Source organism: Natator depressus, chromosome 14, assembly GCF_965152275.1.
Source record: "Natator depressus isolate rNatDep1 chromosome 14, rNatDep2.hap1, whole genome shotgun sequence".
NCBI lineage: Eukaryota > Metazoa > Chordata > Testudines > Cheloniidae > Natator > Natator depressus.
Window position 1 is genome coordinate 12589413 of NC_134247.1, and position 26982 is coordinate 12616394.

Below are 26982 nucleotides of genomic sequence, written 5' to 3' on the forward strand. Positions count from 1 at the left end.
TATTTTAAAAATCAGCAGTTTGTGCTGTTTTTTTGAAATCCGTATACTTGTAACTGAAGATTACAGCATCTGGGGAGAAAACAGTACAGAGGAATACATTAGTATCTGGAAAACAGACACCAGAGAAAGTGAATATTTGTTTGACGTTTACATATAAAGTCAGTGCCATTGTTCCCAGTTTGCACTGTTCCAGGCATTTGGGTTAAGTGATCTACAGTATTGGGTTACTGGTGGAAGCCACCCAGCCGACGTGTAACGAAATGTGATGAGATTGTATTGTACCTCTTTTAGATACACAGGTTAAATGGCATAAATACCACACAGACACTGTTTAAATTAAACCTTTTTTTGGACACCTAAATCAGTCAGTTATTAAATCATGCTAAATCAATATATGGCAACAGTAAACCGATTTATGCATCTCCACACTGAAGCCTGCAGTGCAACTATTCTATTGTTTGATAATATTGAGGCCAGAATATTTACAATACAGCTCTACCCAGATAGAACGCGACCTGATATAACACGGGTTCGCATACAACACGGTAAAGCTCCGACACCCTGCTCTGAGCAACAAGTTAAGGGTGCCGGGCTGAGGGGTTGGATAAGGGGCAGAGAGTCTTGGGGGCAGTCAGGGGCTCCCCCCCACAGGGTCTGGGAGGCAGGAGCTGGGGGGGGGGCACTTCTGGGGGCCCCGCAGTCCCAGAGTGGCCCGAGGGATTAGCGGGGGGCCGGGAGCAGCCCTCTCCGTTTCCCTCGCCCTGGCCCCTGCCGCGTCGCTCGGGAGAGGGGGCTTGGAGGGAGGATCCCCCCACACTCACTGGCAGCAGGGGAAGCGGAGCAGCCTGGCCCCAGCCCACTCCCAGCCGTGGCGCTCCACTTCCCGCCGCAGGCGAGTCCGGGACCTTTCCCCAACCCCCCCGCACCCAGCGACACGACTGGGGCCGGGGCAAGGAAAGCAGAGCAGGCTGGGGCCGTGTCGCTCCACTTCCTGCTGCCGGTGAGTGCGGAGAGTGTCCTTTCCCCATCCACCCTGCACTCACCGGCAGCAGCGGGAAGCAGAGCGCCGAGACTGTGAGGTGGCAGAGTGGAGCGGGCTGGGGCCACCTTGCTCTGCTGTCTGCCGCTGCCAGTGAGCGCCCGTCCGGGGGCTGGAGTCGCTAGAGGGGGCAGTCAGGGAACAACTGGAGGGGGGCCAAAGCAAGTTTGATATAACGCGGCCTCACCTATAACGCGGTGAGATTTTTTGTGTCTCTCGAGGACTGCGTTATATCGAGGTAGAGGTGTATTTACAATATATAGAGCAGGGTCTTATTTGTAAGAAAGGTGACAAGAAATTAATGACTGATGGGGTAGTATGTTGACTAGAGAGATTCATTAGCAGAGCAGCAGAGATTGGAGCCTGCTTGGCAACAGTTTGTTCCTTGAACCGTCATTAAATTCTGCCTCAAGTACATGCAAATCATGGTAACTTGTACTACACACAACCTGAAAAAAAAATTTTTTTTTTTTAAAAAAAGGTAAGAAATATGAAATGCCTCCCAAATTTTCCCCCCCCAAACACACCAAAGTGAAGTTTTAATCAAGGGAAGAGGAGCAAGATCAAAACTTATGTTTCCCCAGAATTATGCTATTAATAGCTGACCCAAAATGACTTACATTTTTGTGATTCAAAGAAACTTTCCTCATACCGTCTCTCTTCTTAGAAATCCGAATAATGTTTCAACCTGAAACAAAAAGTTAAGCACTTAAAGCAAACCACCTTATAAGTTGTCTGTCTCCTCCTCATTGTAGGAGACAGACAACTTTCATTATTACGGTGTCTGGAAACACTCGGTATTCTCATGTATAATCCCAAACATTTCCCCTAGAGTATATTTTACTACAGAGAGCCTTGTTACAAGATCATATATCAGGCTAGTTTGTGGGACTATACAAAAGTATATTCTTCAAATGTTAACAGCTCAGGGAAGAGATGCACATGAAGAATCAATATAGATACGATGTTCCCAAATTCATATTAAAGGAGGAAGTGACAAGATGCACACATTAACTATCTTTTTTTGCAGTCTTACTGTTGTAAGCCTTATCCTCATAACCGCCCCCAACACAACACTTGTCAACCTATATCAAGTCTAATTTATATTGTGAGATTTTTAATCTCTAGTTAGTAAGCTTTAAATAAAGAGGAGTTTTTAAACTTGTATCTCAAATAAAGGTTAGAACAATTCAATCTATGCCTTGTTCAATCCTTGGCCTCTGCTGAAACAACTAGGACTATTTTTGGTATGGACATTTGACTAATATGTGGACTAAACCCCATTTCATCGTCAATTGAAGTGACAAGATTTGCTCTTTGGAACTTGCAATGTGTCTTATGTTTTGTCAAGCACAGTATATACACTTCACACATTGCATAAAAGCTAATTAACTTGAGTCTCCAATTTGAGGTAGTGCCCTAGAGATCAAAGACTATCCTTACCATACCAGTCTCTGTAGCCATCTATTCCCCTCCTTAAATACAGTAAAGTGTCCTTAAAACAAAAAAATTGAAGTTAATTTAATACACACCTATACAACAAAGCTTTGCCTTTGTTGTTTCCTATGGAAAAAAACCCACTTCTGGGAGAGAAGTCCATCGACTGAGCAAGATAAATGAGCTTTCTTCTGAACACAGGGAAGTTTGAGAATACAGTAAGTGAAGGAATGTGTACCTATTAAGAGAAAGATATAGTTATCAATTATAACTGGGTAAAAAACAAAAACGACTGTAAAAAGGAGTACGAGTGGCACCTTAGAGACTAACCTGTCATTATGCAAGGCACTGCATTTAGCCGTATGGAGTGGAAATCAACTTCATGAAATTGGTTAGTCTCTAAGGTGCCACTAGTACTCCTTTTCTTTTTGCGAATACAGACTAACATGGCTGCTACTCTGAAAAATGATTGTAAGTTTCCAGAAGCCATGCAGTAAAAAAAAAATTATAAAAGTTTAAGAAGTGAACAGGATACCTCAATGTATCCACTTTAAACAACTATTTTCAGAGGGGTATATTTCATTTTAATACCAGCATTACATTTCCAGGACATCCTTTTTTGCACATTGAGTTTATTTTGAGAAAAATGAATAATGATTACTTTAAAATGATTCCTAGCACCAGGACTAAGGACTAATATTTTGGAGACTGTAGAGTTTGTTACCATTAACTAATTTAACATCATTCAGCAACTCAAATGATGTAACACTTAAGGTACATTTAAAGCCCATAATAAAGCATGAATATTCAATTGACTCAACCTTAAGAAAGTAGCCCTTTAAAAAAAAAGAGTTTCATATAGAGGTATTTCTTTGCTAAAAGCTGATTCACTAAAATGTTGAAACCTTAGCACTAGTGAAATGAAAGCCAAATAATTGTTACTGTTCAGTAATGCTAAATACTAAAAAGTACACAATAGGGCTGGGAAAAATCCATTTCCATGTGGTAGACAGGAAGTATTACTTAGCAAGTGCCATCAGCCTGTACAGAACCTAAGCTTTTATTATTGAAGTTACAATATTATTTTAGCCTGTATGCTCAGGAAGAGAAACAGAGAATCATATGTTGAAGGTTAAGTGATATTCTATGCTATTGTCCTCCCAAGTCTGCCGGCTGATGGGAACAAGGAAGCAGCAGTAAAACAAACAAGAAATTAGCTCAATTTCATTCTGCTGTAGCTTGGGAAATTGAGGAGCTACAACAGAGGCAGTCATTTGAGGATTTAAGAGGCTTGGGAAAGGTTAGATTAACAGGAGATCCAACATCAACTCCAAGGCTGTGGATTAGGAAGAAAAAAAAAAAAAAGTGATCCTTCTGCCTGCCTTCCAGTAACTGAATGAAAGGCTTCAAATTTAATCAGACGTCTACTTAGGACTACGTAGGATGGTTACTCAACCTGGAGGCTACCAGCAGCAATTTCCCCTCTCACACTACCCCTCTGCTTCACAGGTATCACAAAGGACACATCAAGCAGTTATAAAAATTGGGATATTCTCTCAGAGATTCGATCTTGTGAGTGAACAAATGCCAGTGCCTCTTCAATCTACCAAAAGCACATGCAATCGTCATTGTGCACCTGCTGAGCTGGAAGTTAAATCTTTCCTCTGGGCTGTTGTGGCCAGTGTACGGCTTAATGAGCCTGGAGTGTAAGGGGTAGACTGGGTCCCCCAAGACCCCTACTGGCATTTCAACATTGCCAAAGGTAATCTGCTCACAGGTGCTTGAACTAGGGGTATTTGTGTACTCCCTGGCTTAAAGAGGTTTCTACAATATACAGGGTTTACAGTTTGGTTCAATGGCTCTCAGTACCTCCCACTGTACAAATTGTTCCAGCACCCTTGAATCAGCTAGTCGGGAAAGGAAGCCCCTGCTTGTACCTTTCTGAATAGTCCTGTGTTCTTAAAGAAGTGAGTATCATGCACCCTTCCTGACTAGTCAACACACCAGTGAAGCAACCCTGGTGATCCACCAGCACTTGCATAACCATAGAAAAATAGCCCTTTCTGTGGATGTAGTCTGTGGCAAGGTGGTCTGGTACCAAAATAAGGACAGGCATGCCTCAGGAATGCCTCAAAGTAAAGAGCCTCAGGAATTTACCTCAGCTGAAGTCTTTATAAACTGGACAGAAAATGAGACAATATATTATTTCCTCTTTCTTTCCATCTTTAAGGCCTATCGTACCAAACAGAAAGCCTGGTTAACAAAGCATTAGCATCTATTTCTGAAGATCTTCTCCCACTTTTTACCCCACCCAATCTGAGTTCATATTTTTTGATTGATAGAATCATTTTCAATTTGTCTTGACTTCAGAAGCTTCTCCTTGTTTGAGGATTAAAATATATCTAGTCTAGAACTAATCCTAAACAGGCCCTGACAGCTCAGGTACTAATTCAAGGTATCATCTTGTCACAACAGCAAACGTTTTCTGTATTTGAAACAGATTAAAAAAGGTATTTTGGGTGCTCACTTATCCCTAATACACTTCTTCATAGATTTAATGGGCCAATACTTCTACAGTATTTTCACCTCAACATCACTAGATACATGCATTTAAATTATACTGATTCTCCTCTCATCAGTGTAGTGCATGTCATTATCTTGGGATTATCTTTCATAGCTTTGTTATGTGATAATAGAACAGTTTTAAGTCATTTTATACACTGAGACCAGTCAGCTAACCTCTAATTTTCTTCCAGTCAAGCATTTTAATGACACTATGTCTGGTTTCTTTTCATTAGAAATAACAGGTTTAGCTCCATTAAGCATTAATGTGATTTGACTGCTACTACAGTACTAGTCTAATGAATACATATCATGTAGTCTTGCCTCAGATTTACTGTGGAGGATCTCTGATATGCAGAACCAAAACCAACAGACCAAACTACATCTTTCAATTTGAATTTACGCTGATTTCAGTAGCATCTCAAACTACTACAGTTAAGAACATGTACATTAGTACCACCCTATTTGCCTAAAACAGATAATAGCAGCATGGAGAAAGGAAGGTAGCTGAGCTTTACTTTACCAGCCTTATCTTCATGCCAGTCAGAAGCAGCACTAAGTTCTCAAGAATTCAGTTCAACCCTCCCAGCTGCTGAGTAATTACAAGAACATGAGGACTGTATGTAGGGGTGTGTTACTGTATCTTCCAGTTAATCATTGGATACTGCTTAATTTAATTCCATTTTATTTTTTCTAAGTGTGGTAAATCCTATTTTAAAAAGCAATTTTTAATCCAATTTTTTTTATCAACGGACAGCTCTATCACTGGCTACAGAAAAAGAGGACAAAGGAAGAACCAAAAACCTCAAAGAGCTAGAGAAGAAAATCCATAATGAAGAGACTGCTACAACTAAAGGCTGCATTGAAATGCCAGTAAAGAAGTCTGAATAACTATAATGTACTTAGCAGACGGTTACCCTTGGCGTTCAGATCGTCAACTAAGTACAGCTGATCAAAGAGGAAAGAGTTTCCTGAAGGCACTGGAGTGAACCAGATATCAAGGTTAGGTTAGGCTCTTCAAGGCAGAGACCATCTTTAAGTTATGTATTTGCACAGTGCAAAGGAAACTGGGAGTAGGGCCCCATGGCACTACAACTGTATGAAGAAAAATGAAAAGTTTAAGGTGTTTGTTCCATAGACCCAGTATCAGATAGCAGAAGGAGGCTGGCACAGGCATATACCACTGTTAACAATAAAAGCACTTCCCTGTGCCGTTATCCTGTTCGATTTAGGTATTTGCATCACAGCAAACCTTCACTGAAAAGAATAAAGGCTTGACTTACCAGCTTGACTGCATCATCTGCTGCACTGGAGGCCACTGCCAAAATTTCTGTGGTGGGATTGAAGGTCAGAGACGTAGCAGCTGTAACCAAGTTCATTATAGCTTTAACTGGTTTAGGATTGGTTTCTCTGAGGCAAACATCATGGGTATACACATTCACAACTCCTGAACAGGAGCTAGAGAAAGAAAGAGGGAGGGGAAAATAACTGATAGTCTATTCAAAAAGACCACGTGGAAAAGAAACATTTTCTCAGTTTGTGACATTAAATTTTAGATTATATCAGAAGCAGTTTCATATCTACATATACCATTCAAGTAAACCTAAACCCTTTTTTCCCCCCCTAACTGAATATTTACTAATATCCACAGTAATAGCTAAACAAAGCATTAACTCTCAAATGTGAGTCTGGGTCCTTAGTTCAAGCTGTGGAGGTCCCTAGTTCAATTCTAAGTTCTGAGGTCAGACTACAGGATAATAATGGTCCCTTCTGGCCTGGTTATCTATGAAAGACACTGTGTAATACCTTTTTATAAAAGAGGTTAAGTATTGTAACCTTGAAGTAACAGCAGTAAAGATGAAGTATTCTGAATTCAAGGCTATAAGCTATACACAATTAAATGAACATTCTGAACTACTAGTTTCCAAATGGTTACTCACTTTACATGTCACAATTCTAGACACTTATTCTGTTTAGAAAGTCTCATCTGGAGCAGGCAAACAAAGATGTGTCATACTGTGACATTATTGACAGGAACTGGGAGGAAGGTGTGTGACCGGAGACAAACAGGGATTTTACATGTACTGCCTCCGCCATGGACAGCGTTCAAGTCTCTGACAGTAAGCTCAGGAGGAGGGTGTGATGTTATTGACAGGAATTGTGACCACACAGATCATTGTTTTAACCAGGGTCCTATGGTTGCACCAGGTCTTGTACAGAGGCAGCCAAGTGGGGTGTCTATGGAAAGGTTGTAGTTTGCTGGTCATGATTATGCTGTCTGTATGTATCATTTTTGTACTTGAAGTTATGATTATTGGCAAAGTTCTTGTTTGATTCTAAGTATCCTTAGTGAAGCATTTGGTCAGCTTCTTGAGAAAGGACTATTCTCAGTAAGTGCCCCATCAAGAAACACTTAACTGACAATGGATTTTGGGAGATGCCAATCCACATCTGAGCGTTCCTGGGAACATTCAAACTAACATGTAAACAATGGCATTGGTCTGCAAAAAGCTCAATCATCCATAGACATGTGACTTGACCAGGTGGCTACAGACTCCATCTTGTTGCTGTGATTTTGCTCAGGAAAACAAAGGAGTTCCCACCCACAAGAGAGAGAATATAAAAGGCCCTGGAAACCCCTCCATTTTGTCTTCAGCTGGCTCAAAAGATAGCCTCTCCACCCCAAAGAGATGCCCGAAGGAAACTGGAACAAAGGACAGTAACTATGGGGGTTGAGCGATTGCTGGACCCAGACTAGGAAGGAGTCTAGCCTATGAAAGAAGCTTATTGGAACATCTCTGAGGGTGAAATTTACCTGCATTTAGTTTCCTACTGTATTAAGCTTAGACTTGCGTGTTTTTGTTTTATTTTACTTGGTAATTTACTTTCTTCTGTCTGTTATTGCTTGGAACCACATAAATCCTACTTTTTATATTTAATAAAAATCACTTTTTACTTATTAATTAACCCAGAGCAAGTAATTAATACCTGGGGGAGCAAACAGCTGTGCATCTCTCTATTAGTGTTACAGAGGGTGAACAATATATGAGTTTACCCTGTATAAGCTTTATACAGAGTAAAAAGGATTTATTTGGGTTTGGACCCCATTAGGAACTGGGTATCTGGGTGCTGGAAACAGGAGCACTTCTCTAGCTGTTTTCAGTTAAGCCTGCAGCTTTTTGGGGGATCTGGTTCAGGCCTGGGTCTGTGTTTGCAGCAGGCTAGCATATCTGGTTCAACAAGACAAGGTACTGAAGTCCCAAGCTGCCAGGGAAAACGGGTTCAGAGGCAGTCTCAGCACATCAGGTGGCAGTCTTAAGGGGGTCTCTGTGACCCAACCTGTCACACATACAACTGACAAATACTATAAATTATTTTCTAGTTACTCATTTAAAGGATATATGTTCAGGTTTAGATCACATCTGGAGAATTAAGAATGTCCATACTGGGTCAGACCAAAGGTCCATCTAGCTCAGTATCCTGTTTTCCGAAAGTGGCCAATGCCAGGTACCCCAGAGAGAGTGAAGAGAACAGGTAATCATCAAGTGATCCATCCCGTTGCTCATTCCCAGCTTGTGGCAAACAAAGGCTAGGGACACCATCCATACCCATCCTAGCTAATAACCATTGATGGACCTATCCTCCATGAACTTATCTAGTTCTTTTTTGAATCCTGCAATTCTAATGGTCCCTTTCTGTGACTACAGTATTCAGGTCTGACCCACAATACAAAACTGTTACTAGTATTCCAGCTACTGAAACCCATTATTGATTTCCTCCTCATGGAAAGTCACCTTGTTCAACCTACATTTACTGAAATAATCTTATCACCGAGCCAGTGATTCTCTTCAAGATGAATCAAACCATGGTCAAATAATATCAACTGGTCATTACCTCTACGTAGAATCTAGTTTAAAAAAAGGGTTTTAGGCAAAGAATCATATCCTACTCCAGATGCTTTGGTAAGCGTCACATATTATGTTTGTTCAGTTTAAACAAATGCAGTTCTAATCCTGAGTCTTTAACACTGCAGCTGTATGTAACAAAGCCATAAACAGTCTGAAGGTTACATCAATTAAAAAGACAGAATGAATTCCATTTTTGTATTCGGTATGGTCTTAGAATTAAGCCCTCTGAACAGTTATAAAAAGATGCAAGAAAAAAAACTCAAGTTCTGTGCTGAAGAGTGCACTCCACTAAAATGGATATAGTAAGGAACAACGATTAAAACCCAAATTACGTCTATTAAAACTCAGTATTTCAAATGGTATATAAAGGAGACAAACTGAATAATCTGCAGTTTTAGAAACTTATGCAGACAAGATACAGAGTATTTTCACCTTACTAAATATAGGGATCTAGAATCTTTCAATTTCTTTAAAACCAACAAAAAATAGGTTCTCAGCAACAAAGACAGACCCCAGTTGCTGGACTGGGGAATTAAGAGACTACAGGAAAGTCTGTATTTAAAAAAAAAAAAATTTTTTTTAAACTCTGAAATCATTATTTCAATAAGATTCCAGTTTGATGTACCAGGCTTTAAATAGTATGTCTTTTTCAAATTCCTTTAAAAATATTTTATAATGTTTTTTCTGCTCCCCTGTTAAAATTTTACCTAAGGATCTTTTTAAAGCAAGGGTAGACTGATTAGGGAAGCAGTGAAACTGACCACACAAGAAGTACCAGCAAACATTTTTCCCCATCATTTTTTTTTCAAAACACCTTAGCAAATACTCAATTTTTATTAGTGCAGTTTTCAAATCGATGTGCCTCCTTACAAATCCGTGCTATATTAAAAAGAGAGTTCAAACAAGGAGTTAACTGTTAGAGAAAGGAGAGAATTGGGATGAGATTGAGGAGGAAAAAAACCTTGAGCTGACATTTATCAACATGAAGTGGTCACAGGAATCCAGTTTGCATTTTAACAGCTCTGTAGTTAGACCACTTTAACAGTGGCTGCACTAGTAAAAATATGCACGAAAGAGTCAAACGTTACTGGCATTTAGAAAAAAATCCCTATACTAGAATCTTTGTTAACAGATCACAATTCACCTACAGCTACATGACTTGAATGGAAGGAAAATGGAGAGATTTGGTAATATTACAGTACTATGGATACCTATGGAACACAATTGTTAGGTGTTCATGAGAAAGAACTAAGTCCATGCAGCTCCCCACCTAAAACTCAGGCTATGTCTACCCTGGCCCTTTTGTCAGTCAGGGGTGTGGAAAAAAAAAAAAAAAAACACAAAAACACCCCGACTGACAAAAGTTTCGCAGAAAAAAGCACGAATATAGACAGTGCTTGGTCAGCGAGAGATGCTCTCCCGCCAACATAGTTGCCGCCGCTTGTTAAGGGTGGTTTAATTATGCCAGCAGAAGAGCTTTCTCCCGCCAGCATAGAGTGGCTACATGGGAGAACTTACAGCGGCATCTGCAGTGTAGACATAGTCTAAATCTAGTCTCACCTCCTATTCCTTTACTTACCACGTTGTAAACAGTTTACCCAAGAGCACCAAAATGACTGAGGAAAAAATAGGACATTGAAAAACTTTAAAATGCTTGGTTTATCATCACTTACCCACATGCCACATACTGGCCATTTTTTGATACAGCAAGACATGTTCCACGCAAGCAGCCTTCATCAGTGAACCTGTTTAGACAGCGCCTACTTTTCACATCCCAAATGAAAACTTCACCCTCGTCTAATTATGAGCAAAGGAAAAGTAACTGTTAATGGATTCTACTGTATAAAACCTAGTAGCAATTACATAACCATGAAAAAATTGGGCACGATCAAAATTTACTTTTAAGATCTACTTTAGAGAAATCTGAACCACGCATGTCTAGAAATATCTATGGTCTCCAAGTTCGTCAGAATAGTAGGAAAAACCGACCCCCCACACACCTGGAAAACAAACTAACAAACAGGCTGACATTCAAATTTCATACTTGCAAATCAATTTTTTGTACCCTCTTGAATAAAGATAAAGGAGTTAACACGTGAAACTTAGCCTAATATGGCAATTCACTTCTATTTATGCTATTTTTGGTACAAAAAAAAAAAAAGGCATGCGTCTACATAGATACCAGTAAAAACGTATCTAGCCAGAATTACAGGCCACTATCATTCCCATTTGGTATGTACTAGATTTACCTAATATTAAAGTATTGTTTTAAATGCAAGTCCCCAAAACATTAAGCCATGTGAGTCTGTATTCTCCACCCAAGTGTTATATAACAGTCAAAACACAGCAAAAGACCCTGCCACAGCCCATCTTCAGGGGCCTGAATAAGCTTTTAAGTTAAACTAACAGAAATCCTCCTTCTGAGGGAAAGGCAAGATCACCTTGAAGGGATAAGAGTACAAAAAGCAAGGATAGTCAGATGCTTCAATATGCCATACCAGTACAGAAAGGCTGTTAGTACACTTTGCTCAGAATTCTCTGGTACAGCTAGGATGTATAAGTTAGCATACATTGTTTTCTTCTAAATTGTTGCTAAAATTTTTTCCTATGTGTGTCACCTTGCTTTCAGCTTCTCAGTTTGTCCACAATTGAGGAATGTCAGCGTTTTGACCAGAATTCAGTCTTCCATATGTAGTGTACAGTGCACTTGGTTTTGTGTTCTGATCGACACAGCCAACAGCAGCATAACATCAGACAGCAGGTAAGTAAAGAGGGAAGATATAAATCCTCAACCAGAAATAATGAGCAGCTTTTTGATTCAAAGCAGGAGAGGAGAAAGCGGAAGATACCAACTTCTTGTTAGAGGGTTTCAAAAAGGGTAAATTTCAGTAGTATCTCTCTTTCCCTCTTAAGTGCCATAACTTCCAAAGTAGGAATAGTGAAGAATTTTCATGGTGGTCAAATTTGTATCAGCAAGTGTGTCAATTCAGGCCAGTAAAGTATTCCCATTAAATATTACAGAGCATGATGCAAGCATTCACCTATAATGATTTTTCTTTAAAAGCAACTTCAACAGGATACGAAAAATCTAGTTTTGCTAAACTGTAAGTAGTACATGACTGTCAAGCATTTTGGACATAATCCTTGTTCATCCTTCTATTCTGCTCACCATCAAACTAACTTCCTTTCATTTGCCTTCTTGCTATTTTACCCTGTATTCAACAATCCCTTAATCTTTTTTGGGCATCAGTGACGGATGACAGTATATGGCCAAAAGTAAATTAGGGTTTATATACATATTTAGAGAGGTACATGGAGTCTGAAGCTTAAAGGTATCATTTCCAAATGCCACTCTAACAGCCTAATCAACTACAAATAAAATCCATAAACTTTAATTTTCAAAGTGATTGAATCTGAAATTAATGTTAAGAACACACAAATGACTTACCAGAATTTGTGTAAATTTTGCTGCTATCTGGAGAGAATGCTGATGCAACAGCCTTTCCATTTATTTTCATACTGCCAATCAGCTCCTTTGTCTAGGAGAACAAAGAGTAACAATTATTCAGAAGACCAAGAGAAATCAGATCTTTGTCACTTGTGGAAGTCAAATATTGCCTGAATTCCCACCCACCAACCCTAATATTTAATTATCAGAATAAGTATATCAAAGAATATCTGATTCCTGCTGCATCTAGCAGGACTTGGGTTTTACAAACTCAGGCTCCAATCCTGGTCTTGCTCTTCACAGGCACATGGGTCCCTCTGCATAGAAACAGTTGCAGATCAGACAGGGAACGTTAATAAGAGTAGTTTATTTTGTGCAATTGCATCTAACCAATGATTCCAGATTTAATTTGAGGCAAATTTCTCTATAAATATTTTCCTCACAGGCAATATATGAATGATATTGATTCTTTTCTGATTCCCATCATAACGCACTACACACAACTATACAATACAACAGAACTGTTTGTAAGTATTCAACTGGAGAGTACAACTGGGTCTACTGCATTTGTGAATTAGAAGTAAGCTGATTTTAAAAGATAGCTTCCAAATCCATTAGAAAATATTCCCTCCTGAAACAGGTAACTTTAAATGCTTTTAGATAAGTTCAAGACTATTGTTCTCTGCTGCTGTCTCTCCCAAAACTTGCTCCCACAAAAGGGCAAAGTAATCACTCTTGACTGTCAGATATTCAAGGGCAGGGAGGACACCTATAAAAAGGAAAAGGACAATCTCTTTTCTTCCGTTTTGTGATACCATAAAAAAAAGTGTTAATATTGCTTAAAACATGAACACATTAACTTATATTAAGTATTTAAACCTGTGCACAGCCTACTCATTTTTGACAGGGTATTTCATCTCCTTTGTGTGTTTTTGGCTTGCTCCAAATACAATATGAAATTTGTCATTTAACACATAGTATTCTATGCAAGATTCACTTCACTAAGTGAAGTGAAAATGTGTCAGGACAATTATGAACACAACAGGAAGACATTAAAATCCATGAACACCTGAAATAGCTCGACACTCCTATTTTTCTGACACAAACATATTGCTATTTACAAGGTTTTACGTGGGTATTTTTTGTGCTTCTCCCCAAAAAAAGTGCATTGGTGTTTTAATGTGAATACAAGAGCTGGATGAAACGTGAATGTGAATGAAAACGTCTAGAAATCTTCAGAGCGAAACAGCAGTATAAGTTTATCCATAGCCCCACTAATGTGCCTCATATAGTACAGGTTACTGCAATGGACAGTATAGTTCAGTCCTCATTACCTGCTCACTTTTAGGTACCTCTGCCAAAATTAGGGCCATTGGGGTAGTGATTTTTGTCATGAATACTGTTTTCCCACTAAGAAATTGCAAATCAGTCTATCACTACCAGATGGATGGGACTTCAAACAGAGTTGAAAAATTTCATATCCATCACCAGTATCATGAGTTATCCAGTTCCACTACTAACCATGAACAAAATTGTTTTAAGAAAACACTCTGCCACATACAACCCTTTTTTTAAAGCAACAGTTATCATAAAAATGGTGCACCTTATTTAGTGCATCATGGTAAAGCCCCTTCATTTAAAGTACAGAAGTATTTTCAAAATTAAGCAGATGCAAGAGTTAACGGTTTCCAAAGAGCTACAGATATTTTAGATTAGCTGTTCTCAGCCTTTTCTGTGGTGGACAACCCCTTGCTCCCCCAAGCATGCCCACTTAGCAATATGAACTGGGTAATCACAACTCCTTGATTCCATGACAACATACCCCAGGGGTTGAGAGCCCCTGTTAATGACAAACCAAACAGCTACCTTCATTGCCAACAAATGAAGATAACCTGAGGTCCCAGTAAGCAGCAGGAACGATCCATCTGGAGATACTTCAAACTTTCTGATAAATTTCTCTTGCATTCCTTGAAGAAAAAAAGTAAAACTTTCAGAACTTTAATTTACACCAATGAGTTTATCACTTTGTGTATCGTACAGCTTCACTGTGAAAAGTGTGCATCTCATAAAGGCACCTGTTTAACACTCTTCTCTTATATGGATGAGCTGTCTCTTCAATTAACAAGATCGGGCTGGCTGATAAGCTTTAAATAGTTTGTCAAGTTTCATATTCTATCTGGCCTAAGCATAACACAACTGATAGCCAACCTTTTAAGAGTTCAGATTCTAGAGAGATTTGTGTTCAAGTTTTATTTTTAACAGAATTTTCTCTAAAAGAGTTCAGGCTTACAAATAAGATTTTGGCAGAGAGCCTCCTTAGAATATTGACATATCAGAGCGTCAATGAGATTTTTTTAAAGTATTGCAAGTATATACTTACTACATTCAGAAGTGACTGAGATCTATAGTAAATCTGGATTGGTACCATTAAGCATTTTACTTTTTCTTTCAAAAGTTTTATAATTGTAGACCTTAAAAAGCATTGAACATCGCAATAAAACCTCACCTCTTATTTGTTGAACAGGAATAATATTTCCACTCATCATGTCATACACATAGAACAGTTTACTGCGTGTACCAGTAGCTATAACTTGTTCTCCATCAGCACTGAAATGAGCCTTATAGACTGGAAAGCTTTCCAGATGTATGCTCTGTATCTTTGGATTAGTTTTACCATCCACCTTCAAGAAGACAGAAAAAAAGTTGTTTTTGCTCTTCATACATTCATTTGTAATGTGCCTTTCAGATATATTTCTGTATGCAAGTACAAGAATCAAGAATGTGTAGTCAATACCAGCTGAAAAAAAAAAAAAAAATCGCTCCATTCAATCCAAAAGAAACCTTCAAATTATGCAGCCTGATGAAAACAAATTTCACATATTTCGGATGTGGCCAAAGTACAATAGATCACAGGTGAGAACAGTTTCCAGATAGAGACCCTCAATTAAGAATATCCCACCCCAACTCCAGCCAAACAACTCAGCCAACCATAATTCCTATGGCGACACATGGAGAGGTGATCCCAGCAACAATCCTATCTAAAGCTTTTTTGGCATAATAAAAAACTTATTTTATATTTAATATAGCCAACACTTTAGAAGCACATTAAAAAAAGTGATCCACTACCTCATTGTTCATTTCACAAATTCAACACAAGCTGCTCACCTGAAACAGTGATAAAGACCGATCTAGTCCAGCAGTCATAACTACTTGTGCAGAAGGATGGAACTGCACAGTTCTCAGTTTAGCATCAGAAGGACGTTCATTATTAGCGTCCAAGCAATTTTTCATCTAGAAAAAGACCAGACCAATGTGATTTAAATGCAGTCATTAGTTCCCTATCCAACTGCACGTCCCTCCTCCACTCCACTCATGGAAACAGGGCTTAAAGGGATTTCAGCTTCACTGATCTTGTAGAGTACAGACGTGCAGGAGGGACCTTGGGTTAACCTTGTGAACATTCTGCATAACTGTAGAATATCACCTAGTTCAGACATTAGACTAAAAGGTATTCTGAAGTTAGTTTTCATATTTCTGTGCATTAAAGAGTGTCATCCATAGCACACTATGGAGTAGCTGTAAATAAGGTTTCAACTGACCTTCCATTTTAAGTCTAATTTTGCTTTTCCTCCACCTCAACTTTTGAAAGCCACAAAGGAATGTCAAACAAACATAGCACAACAGTGGTAGAGATAAGTTCTTCTATTAATACAATAGCAAAATGCATCACACTTTAAAAAAAAAAAAAAAAAAAATCAGAAAATAGTTTACCCCGTTTACTACAATTTAAAAATTGGCAGTCTGCTAATCTGGAACAATATAATAATCTGAAGCAGACTACTTGTTTCAGTAAGAGGGTGCTCCTCAACATGGAGTGGATCACACAGGGGGCCTCAGAGGACTGGGGGTATAGAAATCTCTGAATTGTTCTGCAGAGGCTCAATTTCAATTAAAAAATAAGTTTGTAGCTATTATAATTACAAAGAAAACATTCAAAGTGTGAAACAAGAGTACTGACTGAACAGCTTGCAGAGACTCTGAAACACCTCTGAGGGGTGGAATGCCTCATTTATTTCAATGTGTAAAAAAATAAGACGCCAATAATAATTAATGTTGACTTTAGGGTACTCCACTGCTCAAAACATGTAAGAAAGGAGGAGAAATATTATGAAGACCTATACCAGTGTCTCCCAAGGTAGTGGGAGGGAAGAGAAGAGTACTGAGGACTAGCCAGGGGGTACAGATGTAAGAATTGAGATAAGTAGGTCTTTAACACCACATGACAGACTTACAACCCTGACTAACTGGCTTCATATTTCTTGGAGAGGGAGTGGGAAGATTTCAGCTTTCAAGAGTTTGGGAAACCCTGCAGTAAGCCACCCACAGAACCACTGGCAAACACTGCTGCCCAAGCAGCAGAATGGCACTTCTTGTGTTATAAAATATGTATACATATATCAACAGTAACTATATTCAAACACTTTGAAGGAAATGAGAGGGTAGTTTTACCTGTAAAATGCCTCTTGGTAAAGTCTCTGATGCAGACACAAAATTGCCCGTCTTGCGGAGCAGCTCGTCATCTTCGTCACTGTCATCTAATTAAAACAGATTTAAAACGGCTTACTGAATGTACAATTTGTTCCTGAACCCCCACATAGATGTTCTTTAAAATTATCTTGTGTGTTCTCTGCATAAGCAAAAGCACAGAGAGAGCACAAAGCAGCAGGTATCCAGTATACAATTAGAACAGGAAAAATGCCAGGCAATGAATGAATCTCTAAGAGGTCACACAAAATAAAGGAACATGTTGAAAGAACTGAACACTTTCCTAATGTATTTACATAAATTTACCATCATTTTCACTTTTTCTGGCTTTCTTCTTGTCTTTCTGGGCCCAGAAAGGCACTCCTCCCATAGTTCGCTGAAATCTAAAAGAAAAGAGAAATTTTATATGCCCATTCTTTCTTAATAACCTGTATATCATGCTGCCAAAAATTTTTCAGCAATTTTTAACACAGTAATAGGGAGACATTAGAACACCCTCCCAAACAATCTCATCACCTCACTTAGATACAGCAGCCACAATCTTCCTTTGCTGTTTTTAACAGATCTTTTCTACTCCAGCTTCCATTAACTGAATTCACTACATAAAAATCTGTGAACAACCTAAACCATAAGACATACATATATAAAATGTTCTCTCCCTCAAAAAATGAGGGAAATCTAGCTTTCTTAATAAGGTTTTCTAATGCTTGAGTAGGGCAGTGATGATTTTAAATCTGAGCAAAATACTTAGCCATTTATGTAAAATTCAATTTATATAAAGACTTGCCTACATAGCTAAGTTCACATGCATACACAAAGGGTCCTTAAATGTAAGGTAATATACATAAATGTGCAATAATAAACGCACATAAATATTATGCTATTTGCATATTACTTCTGTTTGTTTCACAATTCAAGTCTTTATTAAACAATGCACTTTTTGCTGCCTAAATTGCAATGTGAAATGATTTATTAGTCTCTTTCTTATTCCCAATTGTTCTGTTGCACACAAAGACAGCTAACGTTCCCCCTGTAGGGCTGGATGCATTGGATTGATGAAGCAACATATCTACTTACATATGACAGATTTTACGAAGCCTAAATTTGTATATTATCTGCTCTATCATGTTGAATAATTGTAAGGAAACGGAAAAAAGACTGTCTGCTCCAAGGACACAAGCAACACAATTACGAGCTAAGAATGTAGTTTTTTTCATTATACTGGTTATTTGTTAAGTCCTAACAACATGATTGATGCTGTTGGAATGAATTGAAGTTATTTGCCTGAATTCCTTGGTCAAAAGGAGAAAAGGGCATCTTAAATGCTCCTAATAGGGGGAAACTGACTTGACCACAACACATCTAATCTCATGTTACTAAAATTAGCAGCAAAATTATGTTAACATAATCAATTAACAATTCTTACTGTTCTTGAAGTCTCTTTTGAAGATTTTCTTTGGTAAGCTTCTTCTCTGCATCACTTTTCATCATGTCTTTCCGATAACGATGGGTCATGTCAACTCTAGGAAACAGACATTCTATATGTTAAAGCTTTGCAGAAAGTGTATTAACAGTCCTTATTTTCTTTAAATCTTCAAGAACCAGCCATTTAAAATAGCAAACTCTGTATTTCTACCAAGTCAATATCTCTATTTCCCCATTTCTAGGATTACAACCTTAGGAGCTTAACTCACATTTCCTCGGTTTCATCTTCATCATCCACCCATGCTGGTTTTTTAGATGGAGGAAAATTATCTTTTGCTTCATTCTCCACTTCTGAGTCACTGGAGTCCTCTTTTAGAAGATTTCCCGTGACTACATCAAGCTTTAAAAAACCAATATCATTTGGTCAAAAACATTGGTCAAATATAACAACTTTAAACAGTAGAAGTTTTAAGACATTTCTCCACATGGGGAGAAAAATCAAGAACAGTAAAACCACCACTCTTCCAGCATTGGAAGGCTGCGTGGGCAGCCAAGGTGGATAGAGAGTGTAGTTCCTTCCTCCACAGCAAACCAGCTCCCTCTCCCTGATATTTATCTATCACCTCCCACAAGTGCCCTCCCTGATGGGAACAGGACGGGCACCTACCACCCCTCCCATAGTCCATTCCCCACTATTTCTCATAAAAGGTGAAAGTTTAGAAAATAGTTTATTTATACTAGAAAATACATAATAAAATAAAATCCACCTGCCTTTTGCTACTGATAGATTAGCCTAAACCAGGGGTTCTTAACCTTTACTGCAACCTGCACCCCCTTTGGTTCTCAAAGTATGTTCTCGCACCCCTTATCAAAAATTGTGGAAGTAGGTCAGTTCTTTAAACCTAGATATATTTTTTGTTTGAATATTACAGTAATCATTAAAAAAATATATATAATGTTAATAAATACATAGGTTCAATGAAACAAAGCAGTTGCACTTAGGTGCCTGTGCTTAAATTGTGTTTTCGATTATTTACCTTCTAAAAAAATCTGGCATGTCTCGCACGCCCAGAAAGAGTATCTTGCACCCACAGGGGCTACGTGCACCCCAGGTTAAGAACCACTGGCCTAAATCAACAGGTTCCAGAAATGTAATAAGATGCACCTTTAAACAAGCTATTCCTATATTCTTTTACTCTTAATGCCCTGTGCACCATGGGAATAAAGGGCAACTCCCCACTAGATCTGGGAATTGTTTCTGCCTCTAAACACATGTTCACTACATCCAAATGCCTGCAGCAATAGCTGCTACAACCTGAAGCAGTTTTACGCTATATTTAAAACTGATCAGGAAAATAAATCATATATGAATTTAAAGAGATTTAGACAGTTCCCTATGCCATTCTAGTAAGGGCTCCCCTGTCCCCTCCCCTCCATACTTCAGTTGAAAGCTCAGGCCTGGTCTAGGTTAACAGCAGCACATATGGATATGCACTGCAGTGAAAAGTTGGCTGTGTCCACAGTGCAGCGTGTAGCTAGCTACACATGGCAGTGAAAGGTTCTAGCAGGGGGAGGCAGCAGGACACTACACCATTACCAATAGCAGTATAGTGGAGGGAGTTGCTGAGTGGGCACCTAGGGTGCATGCTCACAGGGTTCTGCTGTGTCTTTGCTCGCCTAAGCAGTGCCTCGCCATATGCATTGCTATTTGTGCCCGTGCTGGGGACAGGGACTGCAACGCACTTACTCCACACATGCGGAAAACGTAGCCAGCCTTGGAAACAGAGATGCCCTGCCAGAGCCGGCAAACAGCTGGCGAGAGGCGCTTTGGGCCCAGTGGTTTCCCCAGGAATTGAAATTGTGGGGGGTGTTTGAATTTACGGGGTGGGTTGGTCAGGGCCGATGAGGGGTGAGACTGAGGGTGAAGGTGGGTTGTATGGCACCATAGTAAAAACTGAAAAATGTTTCATGGCCATTTTATTGATTTTAAAACATGAGTTAAATCTATCACACAAATTGAAGTTGGCTACTAAAGCCTTCTATGAAGCATTATATCTACATCCCTCTTGGTTTCTTGTTATAATTTTGCACAACTCTGTTAATGAGCTTCTTGAATGCAATGCGTTCATCTTTGGTGGCTTCTCATGTGTCCAATACTTCCATTCCTTCAATTGATATGCTCATTAGTTCATTCACATGATCAGGCAGAAGGTGACTTCTTTCAGAACACAAAATTCTATTCAATGATGAAAAAGAACACTCAGCTGTAGCTGCTGTGACCGGGAGTAGCAAGAGATGAATTCTTACTTCTTTCAGCCCAGGAAACATAGCTCAAAGATCGGGTCGAGCCACTAGTGTTGAAATCAAATCTTGATTCATTCATCGCATGATATTCCACCCTGTGTTCAAATTCTCTATTCTGTCCTGATCACAAGGTAGCCTCATTGCTGGTAGTGCCTCACTCCACTCAACTGCCTGTCCTATAAAACACTGACATTTGTAAAAGCTACATAAAGGTTGAGTAGAATCTAGAAGTCGCTGCTGTAGTTTAAGAATCAAGTCTGTGTACTTTTTCAGTTGTCTTAGCACTTCTTGTCCTCTTCACTTAAGGATTCGATATAAATGCCTTCATTAGTCAACTTCTGGACTGAAGTCTTTGCTTCTTCCAGTACTTTTTCAATGGACAGCTTTCTGATTGATCCAAATGTAGCTTCTATTGCTGGACAAAGATCTACTACTGTTGTAACAGATGCCTGGATGGCATTGTTTAATGACCCAAGTGGTTTCAACAGTAGACTTACAAGAGAGAAAATGGCAAAAAAGTCTTCTCTGAACGTAGTAGCAAAAGTAATCTATCAGTCTCATTACTTAGATCCATCTCATCTTTGTAGATGCTTTCCAAAGCCAGTGATAATGGCTGGAGTAATTAAGACAACAGCCAAGGATCGCTCATGAGAAAGCCAGCGGGTTTTCCCAGATTGGACTAATTTAAACATCAGTCCCAGTGTATCTTCTATATTTTCCAAGATATAGAGTCTTTTTGGACTCTTGCTGAAAAAAAGAATATAACGAAGACACTACATTTATAGCCTTTTTAATGTCTTTTGAAGATCCTGCAGCTCATACTAGTGCTAGTTGGAGTAGATGGCCTCTCCAGTGTGTATAGGAGAGATTAGGGTTACACTTTTCGCTGAGCAAAGCTTGTGCTCCACCACGTCTTCCAGAGAAGTTTGCAGCTCCATCAAATGTACAAGCAGCCATCTGTTTGGGGTTCTACTGACAAGTATTTAACTCTTCTAAGATGTGGGTTGTCATAGATGCAGCCAATCTGTCTTCTATAACTTGAACATCTAGAAATGCATCTACTGGCCTACCACTGACATGAAGTTAACGTACACAGTGACTTAATACTTGATGCCCATTGGCATCGGTGCATTCATCAGCCATGTATGCAAATTTTTTGAATGTGGTGAGAGAGTTCTTCACTTTTTCGACTGTTGAGTCTTTCACTGTTGCACCACATGCATCTAGCCAGTCAGTTGAGTTTCTTGCAGAAAGACAGTTAGCATTTGCTGGTCTTGTTCGGAACCAGCATTCAGCTTCAAGATGAACAAGTGACAGTGCACTTAACACTGGCCTCCAGTTTGTAGTGTGTGGTATCTCTTGCTTAACTAGAAAGTATGATGCCACGGCCATGTTTGTTTGCATGAACTATGTTGTGTCTCCAGCATTCTTAACAGCCTCATTAAGTACTTCTAAAATTGGCTTTGAAAGTAGGCTTATAAGGCTTTCTGCATGTTGATGCAGTCCAGAGGCCTGGTGTTCTGCTGCCTTTTCACGTAGTTTGTCAGCATTGGCTTTGCTGACTGGTCTGACAAATCAAGCTTCTCCACTTTTACCAATTATAGCACTGGAAAGCTTTCCTTCTTCGTAAGCCTTTTTTTGCAAGAGGTGCACCAGTAGCCATCTTTTTTAACTCCAATCAATGGGAACACTTTGACCGACAAACATCAGGAACTGCCTTTAGGATTTGGAGACACTGTTTCCTTCAGTAGGTAGTTGTATTTGTGCTTTGGGCTGGTTGGATGTAAATACACCACTTGAACCTTCAGATGACATGTTGATATATTCTTGGTTCTTGATGTGTTCTTCAGCTTGGTTAGTTTTTGAGGCCTCTGAGTGGAAAAATCGTTGTATTGTTTTTTGTCTATTCATTTTCAATTTGACCTGCAACATATAAAAGATATGAATAAAGTAAATGTTTTGTTAGGATAATGCAAATTTAACATGAGGATAATGCAAAATACACCAACACACAACACGTCTAGATTTCTTTAAAAATATAATTTTTTTTTTAAAAAAAATTATTTAAAATTGACTTTTCAAAAGTAAGCCATCATGGGATAAGAGGGAAGTCCTCATGGATCAGTAACTTGTTAAAAAGATAGGAAACAAAGGGTAGGAATAAATTATCAGTTTTCAGAATGGAGAGAGATAAATAGTGGTATCCCTGAGGGGTCAGTATTGGGACCATTACTGTTCAACATATTCATAAATGATCTGGAAAAATGGGTAAACGGTGAGATGGCAAAATTTGCAGATGATACAAAACTATTCAAGATCCTTAAGACCAAAGCAAACTGCTAAGAGTTACAAAGGGATCTCACAAAACTGGATGACTGGGAAACAAAATGGCAGATGAAATTCTATGTTGATATAATGAAAAGTAATGCACATTGGAAAACAAATCTCAAGTATACATACAAAATGATGGGGTGTAAATTAGCTGTTAACACTCGAGAAAGATCTTGGAATCATTGTGGATGGTTCTCTAAAAATATCCACTCAGTGTGCAGTGGCAGTCAACAAAGCAAACAGAATGTTGGGAATCATTAAGAAAGGGATAGATAAGACAGAAAATATAATATTGCCTCTATATAAATCCATGGTACATGCACACCTTGAATACTGTGTGCAGATCTGGTCACCCCATCCCAAAAAAGGTATATTGGAACTGGAAAAGGTACAGAGATGGGCAACTAAAATGATTAGGGGTATGAAAAAGGAGGAGATTAAAATGACTGGGAATTTTCAGTTTTGAAAAGAGACAAAGGGGGGATATGATAGAGGTCTTTTAAATCTTGACTGGTGTGAAGAAAGTGGATAAGGAAATGCTATTTAATCCTTCACATAACACAAGAACTAGCAGTCACCCAATAAAATGAATAGGCAGCAGGTTTTTAAAAAACAAAAGGAGGTACTTCTTCACACAACAAAGTCAACCCGTGGAACTCTTTGGCAGGGAATGCTGTGAAGACCAAAACTGTAACAGGATTAAAAAAAGAACTAGATAAATTCCTGGAGAATAGGTCCATCAGTGGCTATTAGCCAGGATGGGGAGGGATGCAACACCATGCTTGGAGTGTCCCTAGCCTGTTTGCCAGAAGCTGGGAATGGGCAACAGGGGATGGATCACTTGATGATTACCTGTTCTGCTCATTCCCTCTGAAGCACCTGGCCTTGACCACTGTTGGAAGACAGGATACTGGGCTATATGGACCATTAGTCTGACCCAGTCTGGCCACTCTTATGTAAAAATTAATTATAATAATAAAAATGTTTAGTACAGAAACTCCCCAACATAATGACCACTATAGCAACGATGTGAGATAACCACCTTGGCAAATAATGCATTTTAAAAGTCTTGGCCTACTAGGAAACATATGTATAAAAGTTTCCATTCCCAGTCACAAATCTAGCATTCTGGAGCAAAGTCACTAAAATATAGTCGAAACATTTGTTTAACATGCCCCTCACTTTTCCCTCCACTGCACCCCACTCACCACTGTTGTCCTTGGTCAGTGGAGACTCAAAGTTCAGAGGTGCTTTCACGTGAGTTCACCTCCAAGGTGGGGGGCAAGAAGGCACCTTGCTCGTTCCTCCAGCTGTTCACTGTTCACTCTGGCCACTGTTGTTCATTGTGCCACTGTTCACTCCATCACTCTGTTGCCAATGGCTCTGCGCCATCACCTTCTGTGGCCACCTGCCACTGTGACCTCTCCAAGTTGGTCTCTTGAGGATCCACCCAGCTCTGGGTGATTTCAGCTGAGCTCTCAGTGGAGGAACCTCACTGCTAGTGCAGGCTGGGCTATGTCTTCCACAGAAATACTGTCCCACAGCAGGTCTAAGCACTTAGACCTGATTATCAGTGATTTCAGCTGTAGTGTTTGCTTAATAAAACAAAAGACTATCTATGGAGCTTTGTTTTTAAACAGTGGAGAGGAGCAGGTCAAATAGTACTTGTGACTCAGGCAGACCATCAAGCAAAACACCTGTCCCCACCCTCTCCCAATCAGCACAGGCTAAGTACAGTTCTACTGCCCTTTACTCATACATAAAGAACAACAACATTTCATCCCCCCCACTCCCACCACTCAAGTGATTCGTAACCTAACCCCAGCCAAAATCTATCACTTGGGCAACACAGCTCTGTTTGCTGGATACCTAGTTAGATATTAGGTGTGAATGTAAATACAATCTGGTCCTGAACCCTTTCGCCCCAGCTCATCATTAGGTGTCAGGGAGAGCTCATTTAGACTTTGCTTACAAACCATAATTTGAAATTATTAGGTTGGCCAACATCACCGAAAAGAATGTACTGACATTGTCATAAAAAAATAACAGCTGTATAAGGAAGCTAGTCTATGTTCATACTTTTCAAATCTACTTTTTTAGATAAACATATTTTATCATACACTGCATATGCTTTTAAAGTGTGTATTAATGTTTCAATTTCAATTCAAATTTCCAACGTCCCTCAATTGTCATGTAACTAGTTCACAAAAACTTGGGGGGGAGGGGTGTCAGGGAAAATTCGGGGGGGGGGGGGAAATCACTGTTCGGGCCCCAGGTCTCGGAGGGCAGGCAAGGGGGACACAGGGAGTATAGCTCCTCCCTCCGCCGCAAACCAGCCCCCCCCCCTTTTCCATCATCGCCGCCTCCCCTCTCAAGCGCCCTCCCCGACGGGCACCTACCTCACCTCCCCCTCGCCGCCTCACCTGCTTGCCCGGGCCCCGCAACCGCTGCAGCAGCTCCTCCTCCTCGGTGCCCTGGCTGCCGCCGAACACCAGCTCCTCCAGGCACCGCTCCACCGCCGGCCTCCCGGCCAGCACCCGCAGGTGCCGGGCGCGTCGGGCCTCCTCGCCCCCATCGCCGGCGGCCCCCGTCCGCGGCGACGGCCGCCGCCGCTTCTTCGCCGCCCGGACCCGGCCACGCTTCCGCGCGGGGCTCCGACTAGCCGCCGCAGCGCCCGCCGGCTCCCGCTCCATGCCGACCGTACCGAGCGCCAAAGCAGGCGGCGTCGCTCGCTAACCGGAAGCGGAAACAGAAAGGTCTGCCTCCCACGTGACCACGTACTTACCTTACCAGCGCCCTGCCTCTTTCACGTGATTCACTCCGGTTCCCTTCACTCAAGACATTCTCACATGACCCATCCTTCTCTTCCACGTGATAGGCTCCCAGGCCGGCCTATTCTATTGCCCCTACAGACGGGACCACTTATAACGACTAACCTTCTGGACGGTAATAGGGGGCTCAGAAGCAGCGAGTCAGGTGAACCGGCCCATTGCCAGGCTGTTTTTAGCACGCCGCTTCGCACCCCCTCTCCACAAAATGGTTTCGTCCAGAGGGATACGGCGAGCGAGGAGGCTCCGAAGACTCGGGGACCCAATGAGAGCGCGCGGCGGGCTGGGCGCTGCGCGTGCGCGCTGCCGTTATGCTAATGTTGTTGATATTCTGGGCAGGGAGTTGAATTTCTTTCTCTGCCTAAGTGAGAGGCTGAACTTTCCAGGCCACCTCCTGTCCCAGCCGGGCCCTGCCCCTCGGAGGGGAGGGGGGAGAGAGGGAGGGGGCGGAGGGGAGGGGGGAAGAGCAGCAGGCATCCCCTGCCCATGAGGGCCTGATGGAAAACACAAAGGACCTGGTGAGTAGCACAACCCCGGGGGAGGCAGGGCAGCCGCCGCTGCGGTGGGCTCGCCTGGCTTGCTGGGGGGTGGGCGGGGGCTGAGCGCGGGCGGCGGGGCGGCTGCAGTGGTTGTGGGGAGCAGCCCTGGGGCTGCGGGGAGGGGGTGCAGGGGCAGTGCGGGGGGGTTGGGAGCTTGCTCGGGGGGGCGGGCAGCCAGCAGGCGTGGGAACAGTGTGGGAGGGGGCGGGGGGAGTCGGAGCTTTCCTTGTGTCTGGGGGCGGGAGCAGAGCAGCTGTGCTGGCCGCAGCACTTGTGTGGGAGGGGAGCAGCCAGGAGCACCCTCGAGCTTTTGTTGTTGTTGTTGTTTCGCTTGTATGTATTTGCAGGGGGCAAACTGGCGGGGACCCGCGGCTGCAGCCTTTCCTAGGTTCCCCCGGGTGCATGTGGGAGGGGAAGGAGCCGCCGCCGCACGCGGGTACGGGGGGAAGGAGCCCGGAGACAGCACTGGGGCTTTGTGCGGGAAGGAAAGAAAACAGCCGCAGCAGTCACAAGCCCTGGTGCTTTAGGCTACTTTGCTCTCCTCTTTTCTGGATTCTCCGCCCCTCCCGGCCCCCTCGTGTGTGTGCCTGCGGGGAGGGAGGGCTGCAGCTCCGAT

General features: G+C 41.0%; 2 protein-coding genes across 2 annotated transcripts in view; one reads left to right on the top strand and one right to left on the bottom strand.

Annotated features, from left to right (window-relative positions):
* UTP18 (UTP18 small subunit processome component) lies at window positions 1–25724 on the bottom strand. The gene is made up of 14 exons (XM_074971092.1): window positions 25423–25724; window positions 18634–18764; window positions 18366–18461; window positions 17246–17322; window positions 16904–16989; window positions 15560–15685; window positions 14901–15075; window positions 14261–14361; window positions 12395–12485; window positions 10620–10743; window positions 6322–6496; window positions 2572–2714; window positions 1660–1727; window positions 1–69 (listed from the first exon to the last, which is right to left on the bottom strand). Exons 1-13 carry the CDS (start codon window positions 25690–25692, stop codon window positions 1703–1705), a joined length of 1620 nt encoding a protein of 539 aa, XP_074827193.1. The 5' UTR covers window positions 25693–25724; the 3' UTR covers window positions 1–69; window positions 1660–1702.
* A 569-nt stretch (window positions 25725–26293) lies between these two features.
* Window positions 26294–26982, top strand: part of MBTD1 (mbt domain containing 1) — a 53862-nt gene continuing 53173 nt past the window's right edge. The window contains exon 1 of the mRNA XM_074970915.1: window positions 26294–26345. Coding sequence (XP_074827016.1) covers window positions 26325–26345 — 21 coding nt within the window. The 5' untranslated portion in view covers window positions 26294–26324. The remainder of the gene's footprint in view (window positions 26346–26982) is intronic.